The 21,227-nt window shown below is 47.7% G+C and overlaps 1 protein-coding gene across 4 annotated transcripts in view; it reads right to left on the bottom strand.

Moving 5' to 3' along the window:
* The window catches only part of TBL1X (transducin beta like 1 X-linked), a 274,014-nt gene that overhangs the window by 44,456 nt on the left and 208,331 nt on the right, over positions 1-21,227 (bottom strand). For all 4 annotated transcript variants that reach the window (XM_055106596.2, XM_055106598.2, XM_008964325.6 and 1 more), the window contains 6 exons: positions 12,008-12,153; positions 7,930-8,188; positions 4,426-4,558; positions 3,883-4,024; positions 2,925-2,988; positions 2,718-2,815 (listed from right to left, as the gene is read on the bottom strand). In XM_055106596.2, coding sequence (XP_054962571.1) covers positions 2,718-2,815; positions 2,925-2,988; positions 3,883-4,024; positions 4,426-4,558; positions 7,930-8,188; positions 12,008-12,153 — 842 coding nt within the window. The remainder of the gene's footprint in view (positions 1-2,717; positions 2,816-2,924; positions 2,989-3,882; positions 4,025-4,425; positions 4,559-7,929; positions 8,189-12,007; positions 12,154-21,227) is intronic.

Raw genomic sequence — 21,227 nt, 5'->3', positions numbered from 1 at the left:
TCGATGTTTATGTTAAATGTACATTGGACAAAAGAAAACAGTTATGCAAACATTTGAAGAATGTGACATATATTTTAGTCACTCTGTGTTGGTCAACACCAGCATCCCCTAAGTTACATTTTCTCCCTGAGTGTTATGTACAAGGATGTTATTTTCACTCCTGCTGTGGTTGACTAAGTAATGATGGTGGATCGTACCCAGCCCAAGAGACTAACATAATTCCACATATGCATTTTCACTGATCACATAGTCCATCACCTGGTGGAGTTAAGACTGATTATCAGTGAGAAAAACAATCACAAATGTTAACAGTCTCCAGGTAGGAAGGAGGCCAGGAAACAAACAGCTATTTAGAATTCTACGGAAGTTAAAGGGCAGTAGTTACTGGTGACCAGGGTCTGAGTTCCCATCCCTCTGTACTCTGCACCAGCTGTGTGTCCCTAGGCAAATTAATAACCCTCTCCAGGCCTCCAGTTCATCCTCTATAGAATGGGAGTGATCATACTTGTGCCTGCCTCCTATCTTGGCAGTACCGGATGGGTTAACACATGCAGTAGTGAAGCGCTTGATAAAGAAAAGTGCTGTCATTTTCATGAGTGATTTTAATAACTCAAGCAGCAATTACTGAGAGCCTACTGAATGCACAGCAAAGTGCTGCGTATGCATGTTACTTGAATTAGAACATCTTGGCAAAGATCTGATAGTAGCTACATGAGAACGTTTATGTGTCAACCACAGCAACTCAGCTTTTAAAATATCATAAACCAGGCTACTAAGTCTGAAAGGTTTCTTGGCTTAAAAGAGAGGGAGAGCAATTATGAATGAATGATTTGTTGACCTAGTTATACCCTAGTGCAAGAGTCCGCAAACTTTTTCTGTGAAGGGCCAGGTAGTAGAATTTTAGGCTTTGAGGGCCATCTGGGGTCTCTTGCAACTGCTCATCTCTGCCATTGTAGCATGAAAGCAACCATGGAGAAGTCTCAACAAAGGGGTGTGGCTGTGTCCCAATACAACTTTATTTAAATTTAAGAAACAGGTGAGGAGCCAGACTTGGCCTATGTGGGCCACAGTTTGCCAAATTCAATTATTTCATTTAGCAATTTCTCCCAAAGTGGGATGATGTTCAGAGGTCAAGTCTATCATTTTATTTATTTATTTATTTATTTATTTATTTATTTGAGATGAAGTTTTGCTCTTGTTGCCCAGGCTGGAGTGCAGTGGCACGATCTTGGCTCACCCCGGGTTCAAATGATTCCCCTGCCTCAGCCTCCTGAGTAGCTGGGATTACAGGCATCCCCCACCACGCCCGGCTAATTTTGTATTTTTAGTAGAGACAGGGTTTCTCCATGTTGGTCAGGCTGGTCTCGAACTCCCGACCTCAGGTGATCTGCCTGCCGTGGCCTCCCAAAGTACTGGGATTACAGGCGTGAGCCACCACGCCTGGCCAACTCTATCATTTTATAACTTTCAGAACTAGGAAGAACAGAGAGCTCTGACTCAGGTTTTGTTTTGTATTGTTTTGTCTTGTTTTGTTTTGAGACAGAGTCTCACTCTTCTTCCAGATCCAGGCTGGAGTGCAGAGACGCAATCTCGGCTCACTGCAACCTCCTCTGCCTCCCTGGTTCAAGAGATTCTCGCGCCTCAGTCTCTAAGTAGCTGGGATTACAGGCACCCGACACCATGCCCAGCTAAGTTTTGCATTTTTAGTAGAGACTGGGTTTCACTGTGTTGGCGAGGCTGGTCTCGAACTTCAAGACCTAGTAAGTTTTCAAGTTATCCTGAAATCACCACAAAATGCAAAGCTTTGTGGAGGCCCAAGCACCCTCCAGTATTCAGGCATGGTTTCCAGTTGTTGTAGAAACACAAATTCATGTGAAAACACGTCTTTTTTTTTTTCTTTTCTCAATTCTAGATAATGCTTCTTTTCCAAAGCCATGACTTAGAATTCCTGCTGAGTCTCGGGAATGCACAACTGTTCCATGAAGGCTGTCTCGGGTCATGACTCCAGCCAGCCTTGTCACTGGACAAGTGAGGAAAGTGAAATGCACAGAGGCCGAGGTTGCTGGCTGGATCAGACTCGGGCCCGGGATGGAGTCTGCATCCCCTTACTCTTTGCCCTTGGGTTCCCACCCCATTGATGGCTTTTACATGCACCTGGAGTTAACACTACCGTGTCTCCCTGCAGCCCTGCCCAGGTGCGGAGCAAGTCAATTCTAACCTGGCTCTGTGGGCCATCGGAAGAGCGTGCCCTTGTAGCCAGGTTGCTTGACTCCTACTCAGAGAAATCTGCGGTCTACGGTGGGAAGCAGCAGTTTATCAAATGAGGAAAGCCGAAGCCTGAAGAACACACACAGCCTGTGCCACTCACCCCTCAGTGGGTGCAAGTTCAGGCAGGGCACGCCCCATACCACATGGCTCCTTCCAGCAACTGACAAATGCAATGTGGAGATTTTCCTCTCTCTACCACTGAACCATGTACCTCAAATAAAGGGAAGCTTTGCACAAGGGTCTGCAGAACAGCAGAATATATTAAGAGATGATGTGTTACAAATGAACAGAAAGATCAAAACCACAAAAACAAAGCCTAAACACATCATTTTCATTTCTTAAGGGGAAGCACAAAGCCTACGAGTTCCAAGAAACCACGATGTTATTTTGAGATTAAAAATATATAACCACCTATAGATCAAAGGGATGTGTTTTCAGCTAATACTCACTTTGTCTACACCAGCACTCAAAATGTAATTCCCCTTTCGGTTCCATTTCAAGGCAAAGATGGGGCCTTTATGTTGGCCTAAGGTGCTGGCCAGGTTACCTGTTAGTAAAAACAAACATGTTGACCTCAATGTCATGGTCTGTTCACTCAAGGGTTAAGTTCGGCAGCTCCTCTTACCCGACCCCAGCACGAGGGACACAGAACTCACCGTCTTCCGTCCATATTCTTGCAAAACCGTCATATGAACCTGTAGCCAAGAGTGTTCCATTGGTCTGAGGGCCAGAAAGAGACAAAAACCCACAAAAACAACTTAGGAGCGGCAGCACCAAAGCAGCTCGGAGAGCCTCTCCCAGGATCCAGGTACGCTGGAACCATTTGCCACTGCGTGTTCTTTAATGACAGAATTGAAAATACCATGCTGAAAGCTATCGTAAGACCTTGCAGAAAATAAAAAGCAGTCAAACTGTGTGCATCCCATGTGTCAATGCACAGAACACCTGGTGCTGAAATCCCAAGGTGGAGAATCACCTTTCCTGGGCTGCACGACGTATCTCTCCAGAAGAACTACCTTGGGGCTCCCAGCCTACCTTCCCACCATGAGGCCACAGGCTCATTTTGCTAAGGCATGCTCACGTGCAAAGATACGGCTACTGAATACACAGCTCACTGCCTGCCAAATGCAGCCTTGTTAATAGCTCTTAGAAGCCAAGACTGGCCGGGGGCAGAGGCTCACGCCTATAATCCCAGCACTTTGGGAGGCTGAGGCAGGCGGATCACATTGCGTCAGGAGTGGGAGAGCAGCCTGGCCGACATGGTGAAACCCCATCTCTACTAAAAATACAAAAATTAGCCAGGTGTGGTGGCATGAGCCTGTAATCCCAGCTATTCGGGAAGATGAGGAAAGAGAATCGCTTGAACCCAGGAGGCAGAAGTTGCAGTGAGCTGAGATCACACCACTGCATTCCAGCCTGGGCAACAGAGCAAGACTCCGTCTCAAAATAAAAAAAGAAGCCAAGAACACCTCTCTGGCAGCCCATCAGAGTGGGGGCTGAGCACACAGGACCACCTGCCTCCTATGTCTGCATGGGCTCCATTGCTGCAGCCCCTGCCTGGTGGCTGGCCGATTTTACCAATTTCAAAGTGCCCAGGGGGTGGAAGATGCTTACATTCCAGTCCAGTGAGGTGACGTCTTTGTTACTCGGGACGTCATGGCCCCCTTCTCGTATACAGTGCCTCAACACGAGCTGGGTGGAGCCCCCGTTGCTATTCTCATTCAGGTTCCATATCCTTGCAGTTGAGTCTCCGGATCTGAAGAATAAAAACACAGGAGCCTCTGGTGTTTGGTTCAAATGGGATAAGAAGCTCTCCACAGCTTGCTCTCTGGCCAGAGGGCATCTTCAGCACATGCTCTTCTGTCTTTTTCATCCCTCTGGATCCCTGTTTCCCTCTTTGCCATCTTTGCATTTGGTAATTTAAGTGCTGCTGTGTTCCTCACCACCACATGGAGAAAATGACTTGGAACTATGGCTTCTCCACAATATGAGACATGTAGAGAAGTGGCTCATAGAGCCACCCATTCCTTGGTCTGCCCACACACCGGGGTAAGAAGGGGAGTGTGTGTTCCTTTAGGCAGAACTCCAGAGAAGGGCGAGCAGCTTGCATCTCCCATCTCCCCAACTCTGGAGCGCCCCCCATCCTGACATCCTTACCCGGAGGCTAGCAAATCACTGACAGGATTCCAGGCACAAATGAACACCTCAGACTCATGGCCCCGAAGGACTGTGGCTTTGCTGGATGGAATCTCAACCTCTCCATCTATTTCCATTGGCTTCGCGTGATTATCTGTCACAGCAAACACAAAGAGACAAGTGGCTTACCAATACAAGAGAAACACACTTAAAGGGCTCTTTTGTTTCCAGAAACATTTTTTTTATGTACTAAATACTACCTCTGATGATTCCTTTTCTTTTTTTTTTTTTTTTTTTTTTGAGACAGAATCTTGCTCTGTCGCCCAGGCTGGAGTGCAGTGGCACGATCTCGGCTCACTGCAACCTCCGTCTCCCAGGTTCAAGCAATTCTCATGCCTCAGCCTCTCAAGCAGCTGGGATTACAGGCATGTGCCACCACACCAGGCTAATTTTTGTATTTTTAGTAGAGGCGGGGTTTCACCATGTTGCCAGGGTCGGTCTCAAACTCCTGGCCTCAAGTGATCCACCTGCCCCAGCCTCCCAAAATGCTGGAATTACAGGCGTGAGCCACCACGCCCGGCCTACCTCTGATGATTCTAACGAAATCGTGGCTTTAGTGCAATTTAGTAAATATTTTAGGTTTCTTTACATTTTGACAGTCTCTAAATTTCATTGAGGAATAAAAACAGTTTGCTAAGTACAGTGGCTCACACCTAAAATCCCAGTGCCTCAGGAGGCTGAGGAGGGAGGACTGCTTGAGACCAGGAGTTCAACAGCAGCCTGGGCAACATAGCAAGACCCCATCTCTATAAAAACAACAACAACAACAACAAGAAGTTAGCCAGCCCTGGTGGTGCACACCTGTAGTCCCAGCTACTCAGGAGGCTGAGGTGGGAGGATCACTTGAGCCCAAGAGATTGAGGCTGTAGTGAGCTATGATTGTGCCACTGTACCCCAGCCTGGGTGACAGTTATTTTTTGTAACTGGGGCCAGCTAACTACAGCCCATGATCCAAACCTAGTCCCTGGCTGCTTCTGCATAAATAAAGTGTGACTGGCACACAGCCACTGCCCATGTTTTCAAATTGTCTATGGCTACTGTTATGGGCTAAACTATGTCCCCCTAAAATTCATATCTTGAAGCCCCAATTTCCAGGGGCCTCAGAATGTGGCTGTATTTGGAGATAGGGCTTTTGAAAAGGTGAGCAGGGTAAAAGGAGGTCACAAGGGTGGGCCCTAACCCAGTGGGACTGGTGTCCTTATGAAAAGAGGAGATCAGGACACAGACACAACCAGAGGAACGAGCACGTGAAGACATGGAGAGAAGACAGTCTCTACAAGCCAAGGAGAGAGGCTTCGCAAAGGAACCAGCCCTGCCCACACCTTGATCTTGGTCCTCCAGCCTCCAGAACTGTGAGAGCAAATTCTTAAACAGCCTGGTGTGTGGCCTTTTGTTACGGCAGCCTGAGCTGACTCTCACAGCTGTTTTTGCACTCTGACAGACTTCAGCAGCTGTGACAGAGACTGCATGACCCTCAAAGCCTGGGACATTTACTGTCTGTCCCTGTAAAGAAAGTTTGCTAGACCCTGGTTTATGCTCCTGAGAAAGGAGCAATGTAGCCTGATCATCAAACAATTAGCCATGGTTAACAGTTTCACAATACGGTGAGGAATTGAGCATGCTTTGTCATATGTCTTTCGTAAAGGTGCTCTGGTGGAAAACCCAGGAAACAGAAGCAATGTGATCTTAGGTTACGTGTCACTGAGTAGGAGTGCTGTTTATGTAAAAAATAAGAAAACGCCTGGTGGTCCTGCTTAGCTTGAGAAGCCTGATACAAAAGATTCAAACAACAATGGGACTCTTCAATGTTGGTGTTTCTTCCATGCTCTGAAAGTGTCATCTGGCTGGAAGAGAGGAAAAACATCTTTCTGCATGTGGCAGACCCACTGTCCCTGGTGATGGCAAGAGGGAAACTGGCATCTTAGCCAGCCACGCAGTGGCAGGGGGCCTGGTAACTCCAGGCAGGAGTGACAGCCAGTATTTTCATTCTTATCAAAATGCGGCCTTCCAATGCTCCTGTCTCCATAGATTGGGCTGTGGGTCAGGCACAAGATGCAGGGTTTGAGAAGGGGGTTGGGGTGGCTGTTCCAGAAGTTCAACCAGGGTGAACTGGCCACATGCACAGAGGAGGAGGGCCAGACTCTTCTTTTCCTGCCCCACAATTGTGGACCTTATCAATAGAAGGCTGGTGAGAGGTCTTTTCCTTTTACCTGAGGCAGGTGGCCTTTCTGTCACCCTATTGCAATAGAAACGTTATTAACAATCTGTGAACCTTCCATTAAATGCTGGATCTGCTTCTCCAAGAATTTTTTAGCTGGTGCCTGTGGATGGTAACTTGTCACAGGGCTTGGCTCGGGCTGCAGCCTCATCAGAGGCAGCCGGCTGGCTCTCTACACACCAGGAAGTTGTGGAGCCAAGACGTACCAGGTAAGACAGCAACGTCATAGTCAGCTCGATCTTCAAGGACTGCTGGGCTGCATGGCTGCTCCGAGGGCAACAACTTTCAAATAAGGAAAAACACACACACATACACTACACCATGCACAGGTGTGTGCGCGTGCACACACATGCACGCACACACACACGCACATACACTACACCATGCACAGGTGTGCGTGCGCACGTACACACACGCACACAAACTCGTGCACACACACGCACAGGAACACACGTGCACACACGCACACGCATATACACGTGCACGCACACATGCACACACGCGCACACATACACGCACACGCATGCATACACACTTGCACACAGACACAGGCACATACACATGCAGATATACACATGTACAACATACATATGCACACATGCATACCTGTGCATGCGAGTGCACGTGCGCACACGGTGCGCCATGCACGGCACATATGCTCGCTCTGAACTTGCACCCTGAAGTGGCGTCCCTACGGGTGTATAGAGCAGTATGTCTAAGTGGAGCAGGTTCTCTGGGTAGAATTTTGGGCTCTCTGACTGGCCACATACTCACAGGCAATCACCTAACAGGGACTGATGTCCTGGGGTTTTGCAAAGACCAAATAAGCCTATGCCCAGTCTCTGGGGCCCAGTGCCCTTGGCAGGAACTGCAAGCTCAATAATTATACCATAATTTGGCCAAAAACCCTCAACATGGAAGGCTGGAGGCTGAGACCAAAGGTGTCCATGAATGAAACACTTTTGTTTATCACGGGCAATAATCATGTGTTACATGAGAGTTCTCAGATTAGCAGGCGCAGCACGATTTCCTAAAGTTGAAGATGAGGGTAAAGAAGCTCAGGTCCAAGGGTTGTGATGGAAAAAATGGAACGGGAAGTTCTTCCGGCCAGATCGTAAGCAAACACTAGAGAGCGGCTTCTAAGACATTTATAGCAGGCAGGTTTTTAAGAAGGCATTCGGATTTGCCCAAGAAGAAAACAATGAACCCAGAGAGGCCCACCGAACTCCCAGAGCCCCTGCACTCACTGACTGAATGTGCTCTGTTCTCTTCCCCATTCACCGTGGCCTCTCTGTTCTTCGATGGATTTTGGTGGGAAACGCCGGCTGAGGTCGTGGTGGCTGCTGTCGCTGCTGCCGTGGCCGCAGCCGCCGCCGCCGCCGCACTGGCTTGCTGCTGAGCGAGCTTCTCTCGGAATGCCTGCTGCCGCGTCTGCACCACGTCGGGCATCACGGCGTCTATCAGTGACAGGGACTCTATGGGGCGGCCGTCGAACACTGTGCCATCCTGGGGAAGCAAGCCAAGGTACAGCTGTCAGCTCACGGGGGTGAGGGCTCTGGGAATGACCTCTGCTCTCTGGGCAGGAGAAGCGCAGGGAAGTGGGGCGTAAACAGCTGGCTCCCAGCAACCAGGGGGCCACGGGGGAAGCGGCATGGACCTGGAGCCTGGGGTGAAGGGATCCCATGGTGGGCAGGGAAGGGGACACGACAAACTGTTGGTAAGAACTAAGTGTGATGGTTGTTCTGAGTGTCAAACCCAATTGGGGCATTGAGGACAAAAAGGCCATTTATTCTTGACAGAAAGTGCTATCCCTGATGGCACGATTCTCAACGTGGCGGGGGCGGGGGGTGACTGTGACTCCTTGGGGGGCATTAGGCAACGTCTGGAGACTTTTTTGGCTGTTACAACTAAGGGAGGAGAGGTGCTCCTGGCATCTGGTGGGTGGAGCCCAGGGATGCTGCTCAACATCCAACAGTGCCCAGGATGGCCCCACCACAGAGAAACATGCAGCCCCAAATACTGAGTGCCGCGGTGGAGAAGACCTGCCCACGTGCTATCGCGACTGTGCAAAATCTCTGCAAATGACCATCCATTATACGGGAGGGTAACGCTTCAGAAGCAGAGCCCAAATGAGATGCACACAGCATTTAGGCCTGGATTCCAAGTCCATCTGTCCAGGGGATTTAATAAAATAGGCACTTGCTGCTACTTGCAATGACTCCTTGGGTTCAGGGTTAGACTAACTATAGCCATGACACAATTGACATCATTTTGTTTTGATTCATGTTTTTTTGACCATTCTTTGATTCTCTGATTTCCGTTTACCATGGAAAACTTTCCACACACGTTTAAAAATACAGCAGGAGGTTCTTTCCTTGTGAAACACGCCAAATATTCGAATCAGGTGAACCTCAATAAGCCTTGGGGTTGTATCTGGATGTGCAAACACATGTTTATATGCTCTGAACCTGAATTACTTCAGAAATGAGGAAGAACTGAAAGGCTCAGGTTTCAGCTGAAGAATAACTAAATGAAACATCACTCCAGATGATTTCTGATTACAAGACAATATTCAAAATAAAGAAAACAATACAACCTATGTAAAGAACTAGCTGCATCACCTCCTCAGGTACTCTTGGCCCTTGATTCTGGCCATGGAGTGGACAATGGTGACCGATGGGTCAAGACGCTCCCACACCCCCTTCCTCCTTCATATGTTCACACCCAAATGAACAAGCCCATGACAAAACGCGGTAACTGTCCAAGGTAGTAACAACATGTCCTCATTTAAACTCCGCGGGCACACTGTCTCTCTTTTTTCCTTAGAGACGGGGTCTCGCTCTGTCATCCAGGCTGGAGTGCAGGGGCACAGTCATGGCTCACTGCAGCCTCAAACTCCTGGACCAAACTGATCTTCCTGCCTTAGCCTCCGAGTAGCTGGGGTTACGAGCATGTGCCACTGCACCTGGCTAATTTTTTTTATTTTATGTAGAGATAAGGTCTCATTATATTGGCCAGGCTGGTCTAGAACTTCTGGCCTCAGGCAACCCTCCTGCCTTGGCTTCCCAAAGTGCTGCGATTACAGATGTGTGCTACCGCCCCTGGCGTCTCACTTTTTAATGATTAGAAACCATTGTGACAAATGGGACAGTCTTTCATTAGCCCCTAGAGTGCTGGAATCTGGAGTGCCGAGGGAAGGCAACTATGAAGGCTTCTCAACAGATGAGAGGTAGAAGGCAATGAGCAGAGAAAAACAGAGTCACAGGCGCCTTGAGATCTGAGGGCTGGCTGGACCTTGGAGACATGTCCTCTTAGATACACACGTGTGTGTTTTGCAGTGAGGAAACTAGACAGGGCCAGAAGGAGTCAGTGGAAGATCCCGGGCACACAGTGTGAAGGGGTTTGCCAGGGAAAAAGGAGCACAAGAGAGGAAAAAACACCGGAGTTTCGAAAGCCACAGCTTTGCGAAAAATGGTAGGCAGAAGTGCAAGAAAGAAAACAGGGACTGGGTACAGTGGCTCACGCCTGTACTCCCAGCACTTTGGGAGGCCAAGGCGGGAGGATCGTGGGAGGATCGCTTGAGCCCAGGAGTTCAAGACCAGCGAGACCTCATCTCTACAAAAAATAAAAAAATTATCTGGACGTGGTGGTGTGTACCTATAAGTTCCAGCTGCTCAGGAGGCTGAGGCAGGAGGATCTTTTGAGCCAGGAGGTTGAGGCTGTAGTGAGCTATGATTGTACCACTGTACTCCCACCTGGGTGACAGAGAGAGACCCTGTCTTAAAAAAAAAAAAAAAAAAGAAAAGAAAAGAAAAAGAGAACAGGATATATTACTTTGTGATTTTCTAAAAGAGTTTTTTAAAGCAGTGTAACATGCTGTGAAGGAGAAAGGTTTGTAAGGGCAAGACCAGTTCCCAGAAAGACAGGACAGAGGGAATCCTGGAAGAATGTGACCGCCAGGTGGGATGGATGACGGTACAGTATGGAAAAGTTCAGTAGAATCACGTGCCTGGGTCAGAGTAGGAGAAAGAGAAGCAGAGGGAGGAAGCTGCAGGGGACTGAGAAATCAGTAACAGGGACTGTCTGTGGTCCCAGTGCTTTGGGAGGCTGAGGCAGGAGGATCACTTGAGCCCAGGAGGTCGAGGCTGCAGTAAGCCATGATTGTGCCACTGCACCCTAGCCTGGGCAACAGTGTGAGACTCAGTCTCTAAAAATAAAATAGGGACTCAGGTGAAGGCGGCAAGAAAGGTTGTGGATCCCATTATTCCCCAGAAGTCAAGGGGATCTTCACTGCAGAATCATGAGACCAGAATAGGAGGGGACAAGAGAGGGTGAGGTGTGTGGTTTAAAACCAAAATTGGTATAAAATTGGCACAACTGCTCACTGTGGACCAATGTAAAAAGTGGGAGGGGTTCCAAGCCAAGTGCACAGTTTTAATGTGCATTTATTTTTCCATCCTCCTACCCCCATCTGCTCTACAACGAGCCCGGTAATGAAAGCATCCCTTGAGATCCTCGTTAACACCAGAGCCATCACCTCTCTGCCCTGACGCAGCCTCTGGTGATGCCCTCTGCCGGGTTCTGCTGAAATACAGATTCCACCTGACCATGTGTGGGGCCCCTCTCTAACCAACCTGCTCCAGAAATCAAGAAGAGACAGCAAGTCTGCATAAGTGCAAGGCAAACGTCCACTCCGAAGCCCAGAGCAGCTGAAGATCTGCCGCATCTTTTTCAGATGTGGCGGTGTAAGTGTTTACATCAACTAACAGCCAGTGATTCTACATTTAAGTCAAAAACACAGAGCCATGTGGGAGGGGCACTGGAAGCTTGCTGCTGTGTGTCCACACAACCGGTATCAACACAAAGTGGAAAAGAACCCAACTTACTTTCTTCTTCTTCTTTTTTTTTTTTTTTTAATTTTAGAGATGGAGTCTCACTGCATTGCCCAGGCTGGAGTGTACTGGTGCAATTATAGCTTACTGCAGCCTCAACCTCTCAGGCTTAAGTGATCTGATCCTCTCACCTCAGCCTCCCGAGAGCTGGGGCTACAGGTGCGTACCACCACATTGGGCTAATTAAAAAATTGTTTTTTGTAGAAATGCTGTTACACCATGTTGTCCAGGCTGGTCTCAAACTCCTGGGGTCAAGTAGACTTCCTGCCTCGGCCTCCCAAAGTCCTGGGATTACAGGCATGAGCCACTGCACCCTGCCGCAGAATTAATCCCAAATGCCTGAGGGAAATGCATGTTAGCTTCCAATGTGTTCCAAGCTCTTGCAGCTTCCCAGGGCTCTGCTGTTTGGGGGCCCGGCCCAGCAGCTACGTACCTCGTTGATACTGATCTCGGCCTCTACATACTGCAGGCCCTTCTGGAGAATGGAGATGAGGGCGGCCGGTGGCACTAGCGTCCCATTGATGTTGGACTGGCTGATGTGGCTCTCAATCCCAAATGTGAAAGCCGAGTGGGAAAAACCTGTGGCAAGAGGGGAAAGCTGAGGTTGAGTGAGACCCGAATTGAAGGAGGGAGGTGCAGCCATTGAGATCTGAAGGTGGCCCGCAGACTTCAAACACACTTAATTTGCAGGGACAGACACGGCTGCAGAATGCCCAGGGATGCTTCTGATTTGGGTTCAGTAAGGTGGGAAAGGGCAGGGAGAGAGGGAGGGACTTCAGACCCAGGAAGACCAGGATTGGTATGTGATGAAACAAGGGACTTTAATGGTAGAACCGTTTCAGTGTTATTAAGGACAAAGCAGAACAGACAGTAGTTTGCCCTGCATGCCCCGGTTGGACATTTCTGTTACTCAAATTTGGCTCCAGGCTCCCCCGCAAAACTCCGTGGTTCGTAAGACTGTGCAGAAGCTCACGCTGAAGCCTCTCTGTGTCACCCCCTGAAAGCACACAGGGCACCTTTCTTCAGCCCAAGATGAGGGAACAGCAAACGCTGACCCTGAGTCCTCCTGGCACGTGGGGCAAGTGTATCACAACTCAACAACTGAAGACGGAGAAGAGGCTGTTCTGGACTGACTGGTGTGGCACTGAGTCATTTTCTCAAAACACTGGGAATTTTCTCTTTGCTAATTGATGCTGGCTCTTTTCCTCTCCTCCCCCAGTGCATCTCTTTCACTGCCGCTCTAGGAAGCTGCTATCAATGATGCTTGGCAATTTAAAGGTGTTTTCAGATCAGCTTTGGATGAAGGCTCTTGAATGAAGCTGTTGGGAAGGGGGTCAGGACCGAATACACAGAAAGCCATGCCTTGCGCTCTTGTGGATGGCGCCTGCTTCAAGGAAAGAAGGCAATGGTGCAGGGCATCTATGTGGAGGTCTGGGGGTGATGAGGAAGCTGCGACAGCCCTTCATCAAGGAGAGAGAGGGAGGTGGCATCCCACTGCCAGCAAGCCTAGGCTGCTGCAGGGAGTTTCCTAAAACAGGCAACCCCGCCTGGCAGGGCTGGGTCACTTTGCTTGGTGCAGAGGCGGCCTGGGGGTGCACAGGAGCTTGAAATCCTTGGGAGGTGGACATCATGGGGGGATCTCGTGTGAGGAACATGGACCCCCAGTGCTCGGTCCCTGGCTACAGGTGGGGTGGACACCAAGGCATTCCCATGGTGTGGCTTTCAACTCTCACACTGTTTACAACTTCCATGCATGAGGCAAATGAGCAGGAAGCAGGGAGTTCGGAAAGCAGCCACTCTACCTCCCTGGTTAGACCACTCTGCAGGCTGAGAATCTGCTTATCCCAGGAGGCAGGACTGTCAGCCTTGCTGGACAGGTGCTCCTCTTCCGCCGTCTTTCATTCAGCCAATGGGCGGCAGTGGCAGCCGGCTTCCCTCTGCTTCCATATCAGTGCCCTTCTGCCTCGCCTTATCCAAATGCAAACTGACCTTGCAATAAACAAAACGCTCACCAGATGGGAATGTTCCTCCAGGAGACGAGCTCTGCGCTGTGCTCTCCTTGCTGCTTTCTTACACTTCACTTTTCTCTGTCTACTCTCCCTCCTCCTCAATCCACCCTCTGTTCTGTCCCCACCGCCAGGTTGTAAAGAACATATCAAATGTGTAGTTGAGATTTATCTAACAGAGGAATAGGGTAGCTGCTATTAATTTTACAATCAATTGCACAGAGCCTTGCATATTTCTTTACAGAACTATAACTGCCTACATTAGGTTCCAAAGGACCCCTTTCCAGGTTCCCCTATCCCCAAGGGTTCCTCCGCCCCTGTGTTTTTGGAGGATATAAGCCAAGGCTGTTTACAACAACCTTACCTTTTCCTTCTAACTTGTTTTCTCTCTATCCACCTTCCTTTTCCCCTACCCACTCCTACCAAAATGAAGCAACCCACCCTTGGGTTCACCAACGACTCTATTCTCTGCCAATGCTATACAGAGTTTTACCTGCAAGCTTTTATCATTGAGGTCTTTGGCAAAGTGTGGAAGAGAAAAACCCCAGTCAATGGATAAAGCAGGACCTCACTGCATTCTTGGCTTGACGATCCACTACATGGAATCTTCCTTATCTACTCTGGGCCACAGTGATTCCTCTCTCATAGACATCATGACTCTCACGGCTGATGGGGCCACTCACGTGGCTCCTACTAAATGGCTTCAAGCTTCTCAGCATCATTCTGTCACTGCCGCTTTCCCCTTGATGAATCAGTCTCTGAGATCTTTTGAGGGTAACTGACAGCCTCCTGTTGCTCAGTTTGTAGGGGTGGGGCTGAGATCTAAGCCTGGGTGCCAGAAACCACTCTTAGCCACCATGAAACAGTATCTAGAAACATCTACTGAATGCACCAGAATGCAGCATTTATGTGCTGATGACGGCACCTGACAAGCAAACCTCATGGCTGATGGAGCAATTGTGGAAGGAAAGTCTCGTGCTCCTGGGACATTTCATTCATCCACTCTGACTCATTCATTCCCGCAAGCAGCACTGGGCCACAGAACTGGTACCTGCAGTCACATGCTCTGTGAAACAGAGCCGATTCTGACCACATTACCATCTTCAACCAAACCTGGGCACTCTGTCCACTACCTCAGTCTTTGTAGCAGCTGTTTGGAGTTGGTACTGTTTTTGTTTCACACATAAGGACAAACATTGGAGACATCAGGTAACCCGCCCAAGGATCATGTGATATGACGCTGAACTAAACTGTGAACCGTAGACTATGTGACTCCGAGATTCCTCTTTTTACTTTACACTCCAAGACCCACCCGCAAGCACAGGAACCAAAATTCTTGAATTCCCTGCATGGACACAGACTCCATTTCCACCTTGCTGCTCAGCTAGACCACTTGCAGCTCTGAACAGCAGCCAGCGTGGGTGCAGCTCAGGCAACTCACAAAGAACGGTGTGCAAAGCTCAGTCTAACCCATGGAGGGAGTGTGCCCTTGATTTCTCTCTCATCTGGGTTTTTAATGTTGAGTACATGTTTTGGCTGCATAACTTTATCTCTCTACATGATTATGCTCTCCAACATAGATTTCATTTCTAGATCGTGTGGACAACAGTATCCAGATTCAATTAAGTCTTCTTGGAACAAAGAGATGAACCAGTAAAGATGGAGTAAGGATGTGGCATCTGAGACTTCTGCAAAGAGCTGAAAGTCATCTGCCGAAAGGAATATCCTGTGCAGATGCACAATGACAAATGCGCAGGATAAAGTTCTACAGGGGTACCTCGAAGGTCTTTCATCAGCTTGGGTCCTCTTTTGGAGAGGGTAGGTCGTGACTGGAAATTAGGCACCTTCATAAAGACCTGGGAGATGTGCATTCCACGCCATGGTGAACAGAAGTCCTCCTATTTGCTGAAATTTTCACTAGCTGCATTTCTTTGAATGGATCTCTACATGGCCTCTAGAGCAATGGTTTTTCAGTCCATTTGCTTGCAAGATTTTCTTACTGATTTCTGGCCATGTGGTCTCATGAAGGCAAGCAGGAGGGCTGGATGGAGAAAATGTCAGCAGCAGGCAGGATGGCTGGGTTCTGTCCTCGTTCTGCCACTGGGTGCCTGGCCCATGTCACTTCATTTGGCTGGGCCTGCATTTCCTCCTCTGTGGTATAGGGATAAAAAGTACCTTGAGGTGCTGATGAGACACATAGATGGGACAGCAGCCAGACCCCCGACACATTTGATGGAGAGAAGACCACAGTGAGTGGAAAGGTTGCTGTCCCAGCTTTCCTTGTTGGAACAATAAGGATGTCAGATGAAATGGCTGCTAGGATATTTGCTAGTTCTGATATTCATTCTGGGACAGGAAGATGCCTGCTACGTTCTGAATGTTTGTGTCCCCCCCAGATTTGTATGTGGGAGACAAATCCCCAAAGTGACGGTATTAAGAGGTGGGGCCTTCAGGAAGCAATTAAATCATGAGGGCTCCACTCTCGTGAATGGGATCAGTGTCCCTATAAAAGAGGCTCAAGCAAGCTCCCCTGCACCTTCCACCATGTGAAGACACAGAAGGAGCCATCCATGTGAAACAGGACCTCACCAGACACCAAATCTGCTGGCGTCTTGATCTTGGACTTCCCAGCCTCCAGGACTGTGAGCAATACACTTTGGTTGTATATAAATTACCCAGTCTAAGGTATTGGTTACAGCCCATACTAACTAAGACAATGCCCAAGGACTATGTACTAGAGGCTGCTTGACCACTTCCTCTTAGGCCACAGTTGCCAGAACCAGGTGCCAGGGTGCTGCGGAAGGTAATGCCTGCCTCCACACCTGCCAGCATCTCACCCCTCCCACTTGGACTCCAGGGCTAATGGGCGCATTCATTTGCAGTCTGCCAGAGTGGTGAGACTTCGGTGCCTTGTGCCTCCTCAGCTTTCCCGCATCTCTGAACACATCTCTTCTGCCCAACAAGACATCCGTAGGAACAAAGACCAGAATGCCAATGATAAACGAAGCACCAAGGACTGCCCCTGCGGCAGGTGCAGAAGTAGTTAAAGGGCAGGAGAACAAAGAGCTTGGTGGTACCTCGATGAAAGATCATGTGAGGGTGATGGGTTAGTGTCCTTGGTGTCACCAGTAGGCTAGCCTAGAGACATTCCTGAAGACGCTAGGCTTGCCACCTACTTAGGAGGCGTATTCCCGATGAATCTCTTGACAGCAGGGCTTCTCAACCACAGCATGGCTGACTTTTAGGCTGGCTCATTCCTTGCTGTGGGGGACACAGTCCCATGCATTGTACGATGTTGAGCAGCACCCCCGGCCTCTACCCACTAGATGCCAGTAGCACACTCCCATTGTAACAACCAAAAATGTTTCCAATATTGTCCCATCAACCCCACCATGGTTGGGGAATTGACACCCTGAAAGGCCACTGCCCCCAGCTCTACTCTCCTTACATTTCTGCTTGGTTCTTGGTTGTTGCTATTGAAAAGCAAGCCACCCTCTGCATGCAATTGGTCATAGACCTTAGATAACATAACACACAGTAACAGAGCATAACCAGATGAGGTAAAATTATTCCCAGGGAGAAAAAAAAGAGTATAATCATGATAAACTGAAAGGCTTACACAAAGGATGACATTTTATAAAGGATGGTAGGATCTTCCATGTAAAGTCCTGTCCATTTGGAATAAAACGTGTAATAGTCTCACAAGAGAGGAAACAGTCTGTATAAGAATTTGTCTCATCTAACTAGGCAACATAAACATTTAAAACAAACCAAGTACATGTATCGCGTTTCTTGCAATTATGACACTGCTAAACCACACCCCTCACAAATGACTTCACAAACCATTTGAGGTATACAGTGAACTACTATGCCCAGCTAATGTTGGCCTGATTCATCAGCAAAATCTGCTAAGTTATCAATCACTGGCCTTTAGAAATACTGCTTATTTGGCACAGAAAAGTAGAATTTAATACTCAGGCAGCTGTGGGGTTGGTTTTGCATCTTCAGCTAAAACAAATACCAAGGGTATCAATTTGTAACATTAAAACTGGAATTTTTATTAAGTATTTAACAGACTTACATACTTGTAATACTTACAGCTATCCAAAGCTGACGGACACCATCTGCTATCTGTGCATTGTCTAGATCATGGGCTTGCAAACTGAGGCCCACAGACCAAGTCTGGCTCACTGCCAGTGTGTGTAAATAAAGTTTTATTGAGATACAACCACACCCATGAGGTGATGTGTTGTCTATGGCTATTTTCACACTACAATGGGAGAGTTGAGTAGGTGCAACAGACACCACATGGCTCATAAAGCTGAGGATATTTACTATCTGCTCCTCTACAGGAAAAGTGTGCTGACCTGATTTTATATACAGTTGACTCTCCATATCCGATAGTTCTGCGTCCACCAATTCAACCAACCACAGATCAAAAATATCCAGAAAAAAACAACAAAAAACAATATGATGATAATAATACGAATAAAAAACCAATGCAATATAACAAACACACTTTACTTCAGCCTGGGAGACAAAGTGATACACCAGTCTTGAGAGCAAAGGAAAGAAACAGAAGAGAAGAAAGAAGGAAGGACCATATTGGATGCAATGACATAAGAATTTGGTACCATTTCTTAGGCTTATGGAGAGAACACATTTAACCAGGTGCTCCAAGGCCTGGATCTGCCCCCTAACAGTTTCCCCAGCTCCCTTTTCTGACCCATGGACAGGTGGAATTCACTGATCTACAAGGTCCCTTTCAATTCTAAAATCCTATGTAGAGAAAATAAATTACCTTATGGTGCCAACAAAACCTGAAGGGTTTTAATTTATGGAGGTGACCGAGTGACAACACAAAGAGGCTAATGCCATTGAAAGAATTTATTACTCAGTTCCCAAGGAAGGGAGTATGCTGGGGCGTGCCACACCATGCCACACAGGGCAACAAGAAACCTTATCACACACAGGGACCAAGAAGCTGAGAAAGAGAGAGGGAGGAACTAGGAGTGTACCTTTATGACTACAGTAGTCGGGGAGTAAAGGGGTGGGGATATCCTTTATTGGATAGGAAGTGAAAATACATGTCAGAGTTTGTGGCTGGGAGTTTTATAATATGATTTTGGCACGCCTGCAAAAGCCACCTTATGAGAGGTAAACAACTTTGGTTGTTGGTCTAGCTCTATGATCAATGGATACCAAACAGCCACTGGTTAACACACTTGTCCAATCTAGTAGGCTAAAGAGAAGGGGTTTTACAATACAGTCATTATGAAACCAAAACGTATATGTAGCACTTCCTTTTGTTTCTGCAAATGCTGACAGTTTTCCAACCTCCTTATTCATAGCGGAGTCAGCACAGCTTCTCCTCAGTCAATATTTCCTGGATCATAAAGGTTTCTCCAGCAGGACTGCAGCTGCCTGGAAAGCTGCCCACTTTCCTCTCAGTGCTGGGACAAGGTGGTGGAGGTGGGGAGGGTGTGATAGAAATAAAGATGCGAGAGAGGCCAAGGATGAGGAAGTGGGAGCCGGGATGAAAAATCAAATGGTGAAGAAAACACAGACACACACGCACACTCTCACGGAGTTAGGAACAGTAAACAGAAAAGGCGAGGGAATTAGAAATCCTATCTTCATCTGTGGGGCGAATTCACTACCAGTTCCCTTCACTTCAACAATGATGGATTAGTCTCACCAGAGGATTACATTTTCTGCCCAAGAAGCAGTTCTTATCATATGTAAACTCCAATTATATCCATGGTAAAAAGAAAAAAAAATATGCTGGGGAGAATTCTTTTTGCCTTTGCAGTCTATATCACTGAACGTGTTCATATCAGCTTTCCATTTTAATGTGTTTATATGAAAAAAATCCTCAAGGCCCAGTCCTCAACTCCCATCCTAACCTCCAACAACATTTTGCTACAGAAAACAGAGTGCAGTGAGAACATTTTTATGTGCTGCAGACCTGTTTCAGATGACCCACCATAACATGGAATTTAGCGTAAAATGAAGCTGCCTCGGACGGCGTCCAAAAGAAATACCAGAAGGATCTCGTTAAAATAGGGTTTTGCCATAACATCTGGCCTGGACCCCAAGGGTGGTGGCTGAATACAGCTCAGGCCGCTGACAAGCGCAGACCAGGCACCCTTGCCAAGACTATTTTCATATCCTCTAGATGTGGGGAGCATCCAGGAGGGAAAAGCATTACTCAGGCCATAAACTCATGTGGCTACTTCCTCCCAGGGCAATGGTGGGCTAGGACAACGAGACAACCTTGGACGGGCCTCGGCTAGGGTAGGGGGTGCTGCTTCCTGGAAATGCTCACAGAGAATTGTAGTGGAGGTGATGCCAGGAGAAGCCTCAGCTCCTGCTGCAAGTCAGCTACTAGGAAGAGCTAGGTTCAGAGACGCTCATGTCCTCCAGCCCTACAGTGTGGTCTCCAGCACCTTGGAACACTCATGAATTCTGGATTCAATATTTGGAAATTGGAAGACAGCATGAATGCTAAACCAGAGATTTACGACGGATAGCACCATTGCAAATCACACTCAAACAAAAGTCAAGATATGACTTTGGGAATATAAGAGAAAGCAATTTGGAAGATGGAGAAATTAACTCACATTGTTAAACAATCAACACAACTCCTGTTCTCACATTGGGGGATTTCTTCTAGTCCCTTTTCTCTATGTATCTTAATTACTTTCTTCTTCTTTTTTTTTTTTTTTTTGAGACAGAGTTGCATTCTTGTCACCCAGGCTGGAGTGCAATGGCATGATCTCGGCTCACTGCAACCTCCGCCTCGCAGGTTCAAGCGATTCTCCTGCCTCAGCCTCTCGAATAGCTGGGATTACAGGCGCATGCCACCACGCCCAGGTAATTTTTGTATTTTTAGTAGAAATGGGGTTTCATTTCATGTTAGCCAGGCTGGTCTCGAACTCCTGACCTCAGGTGATCCACCTGCCTCGGCCTCCCAAAGTGCTGGGATTACTTGCTGGGCGTGAGCTACCGTGCCTGGCCTGTGCGTCTTAATTTCTATGTATAATCATCATGGTCACAGAATATTGTATCCCTGTTCTCTTTTACCTAGCACACTACAAGCATTTTCCCTGGTTGCTGGTTGGTTTTGACAGCCACCTCTGTGGTTACTAATTTTTCACCAAGCAGGCAGGTCATCCTTTACTCACACTACATTCAGTTTTATCTTTCAACAATGAATCAACGGCTTCTAACTGGACAGGTTCCCGTGTCTCAGCTGGTGTTAATGTGCCACTAACCCTACTTGCCAGCATCTTTTCCTCCTTCCTGCCATCATGTGTCCTAGGTCCGCATCACCAAGATGGCGCATTCTCCTCAAAAATGCTGGGGTTTGCTCTTTATTTTTCTTGAAGTGCTCTTCTTACTTTGCCTAAAAACTTCTGGTTCAAATCCAGCTCAGATAGCACTCTATGCCCTTTCTCAAGCTGCTGGAGAAAAGGTGACAACTGCTGCATTCAAGTACTCTCTTGTGGCCTCCACATTTCTGATGGTACTCAAAATAATTTTAAGTAGCATGAGGGCAAATGTTTGAAATTTAATAGCTATTTAAATGTATGTTATGCGAACAATAGAACTAAATGAAACTCGTAAACTAACAGGTATTGGTAT

The sequence above is a fragment of the Pan paniscus genome, chromosome X (genome assembly GCF_029289425.2).
Source record: "Pan paniscus chromosome X, NHGRI_mPanPan1-v2.0_pri, whole genome shotgun sequence".
Taxonomy (NCBI): domain Eukaryota; kingdom Metazoa; phylum Chordata; class Mammalia; order Primates; family Hominidae; genus Pan; species Pan paniscus.
Note: the sequence above shows the minus strand (reverse complement) of the source record. Positions and strands in the feature narration are given on the sequence as shown.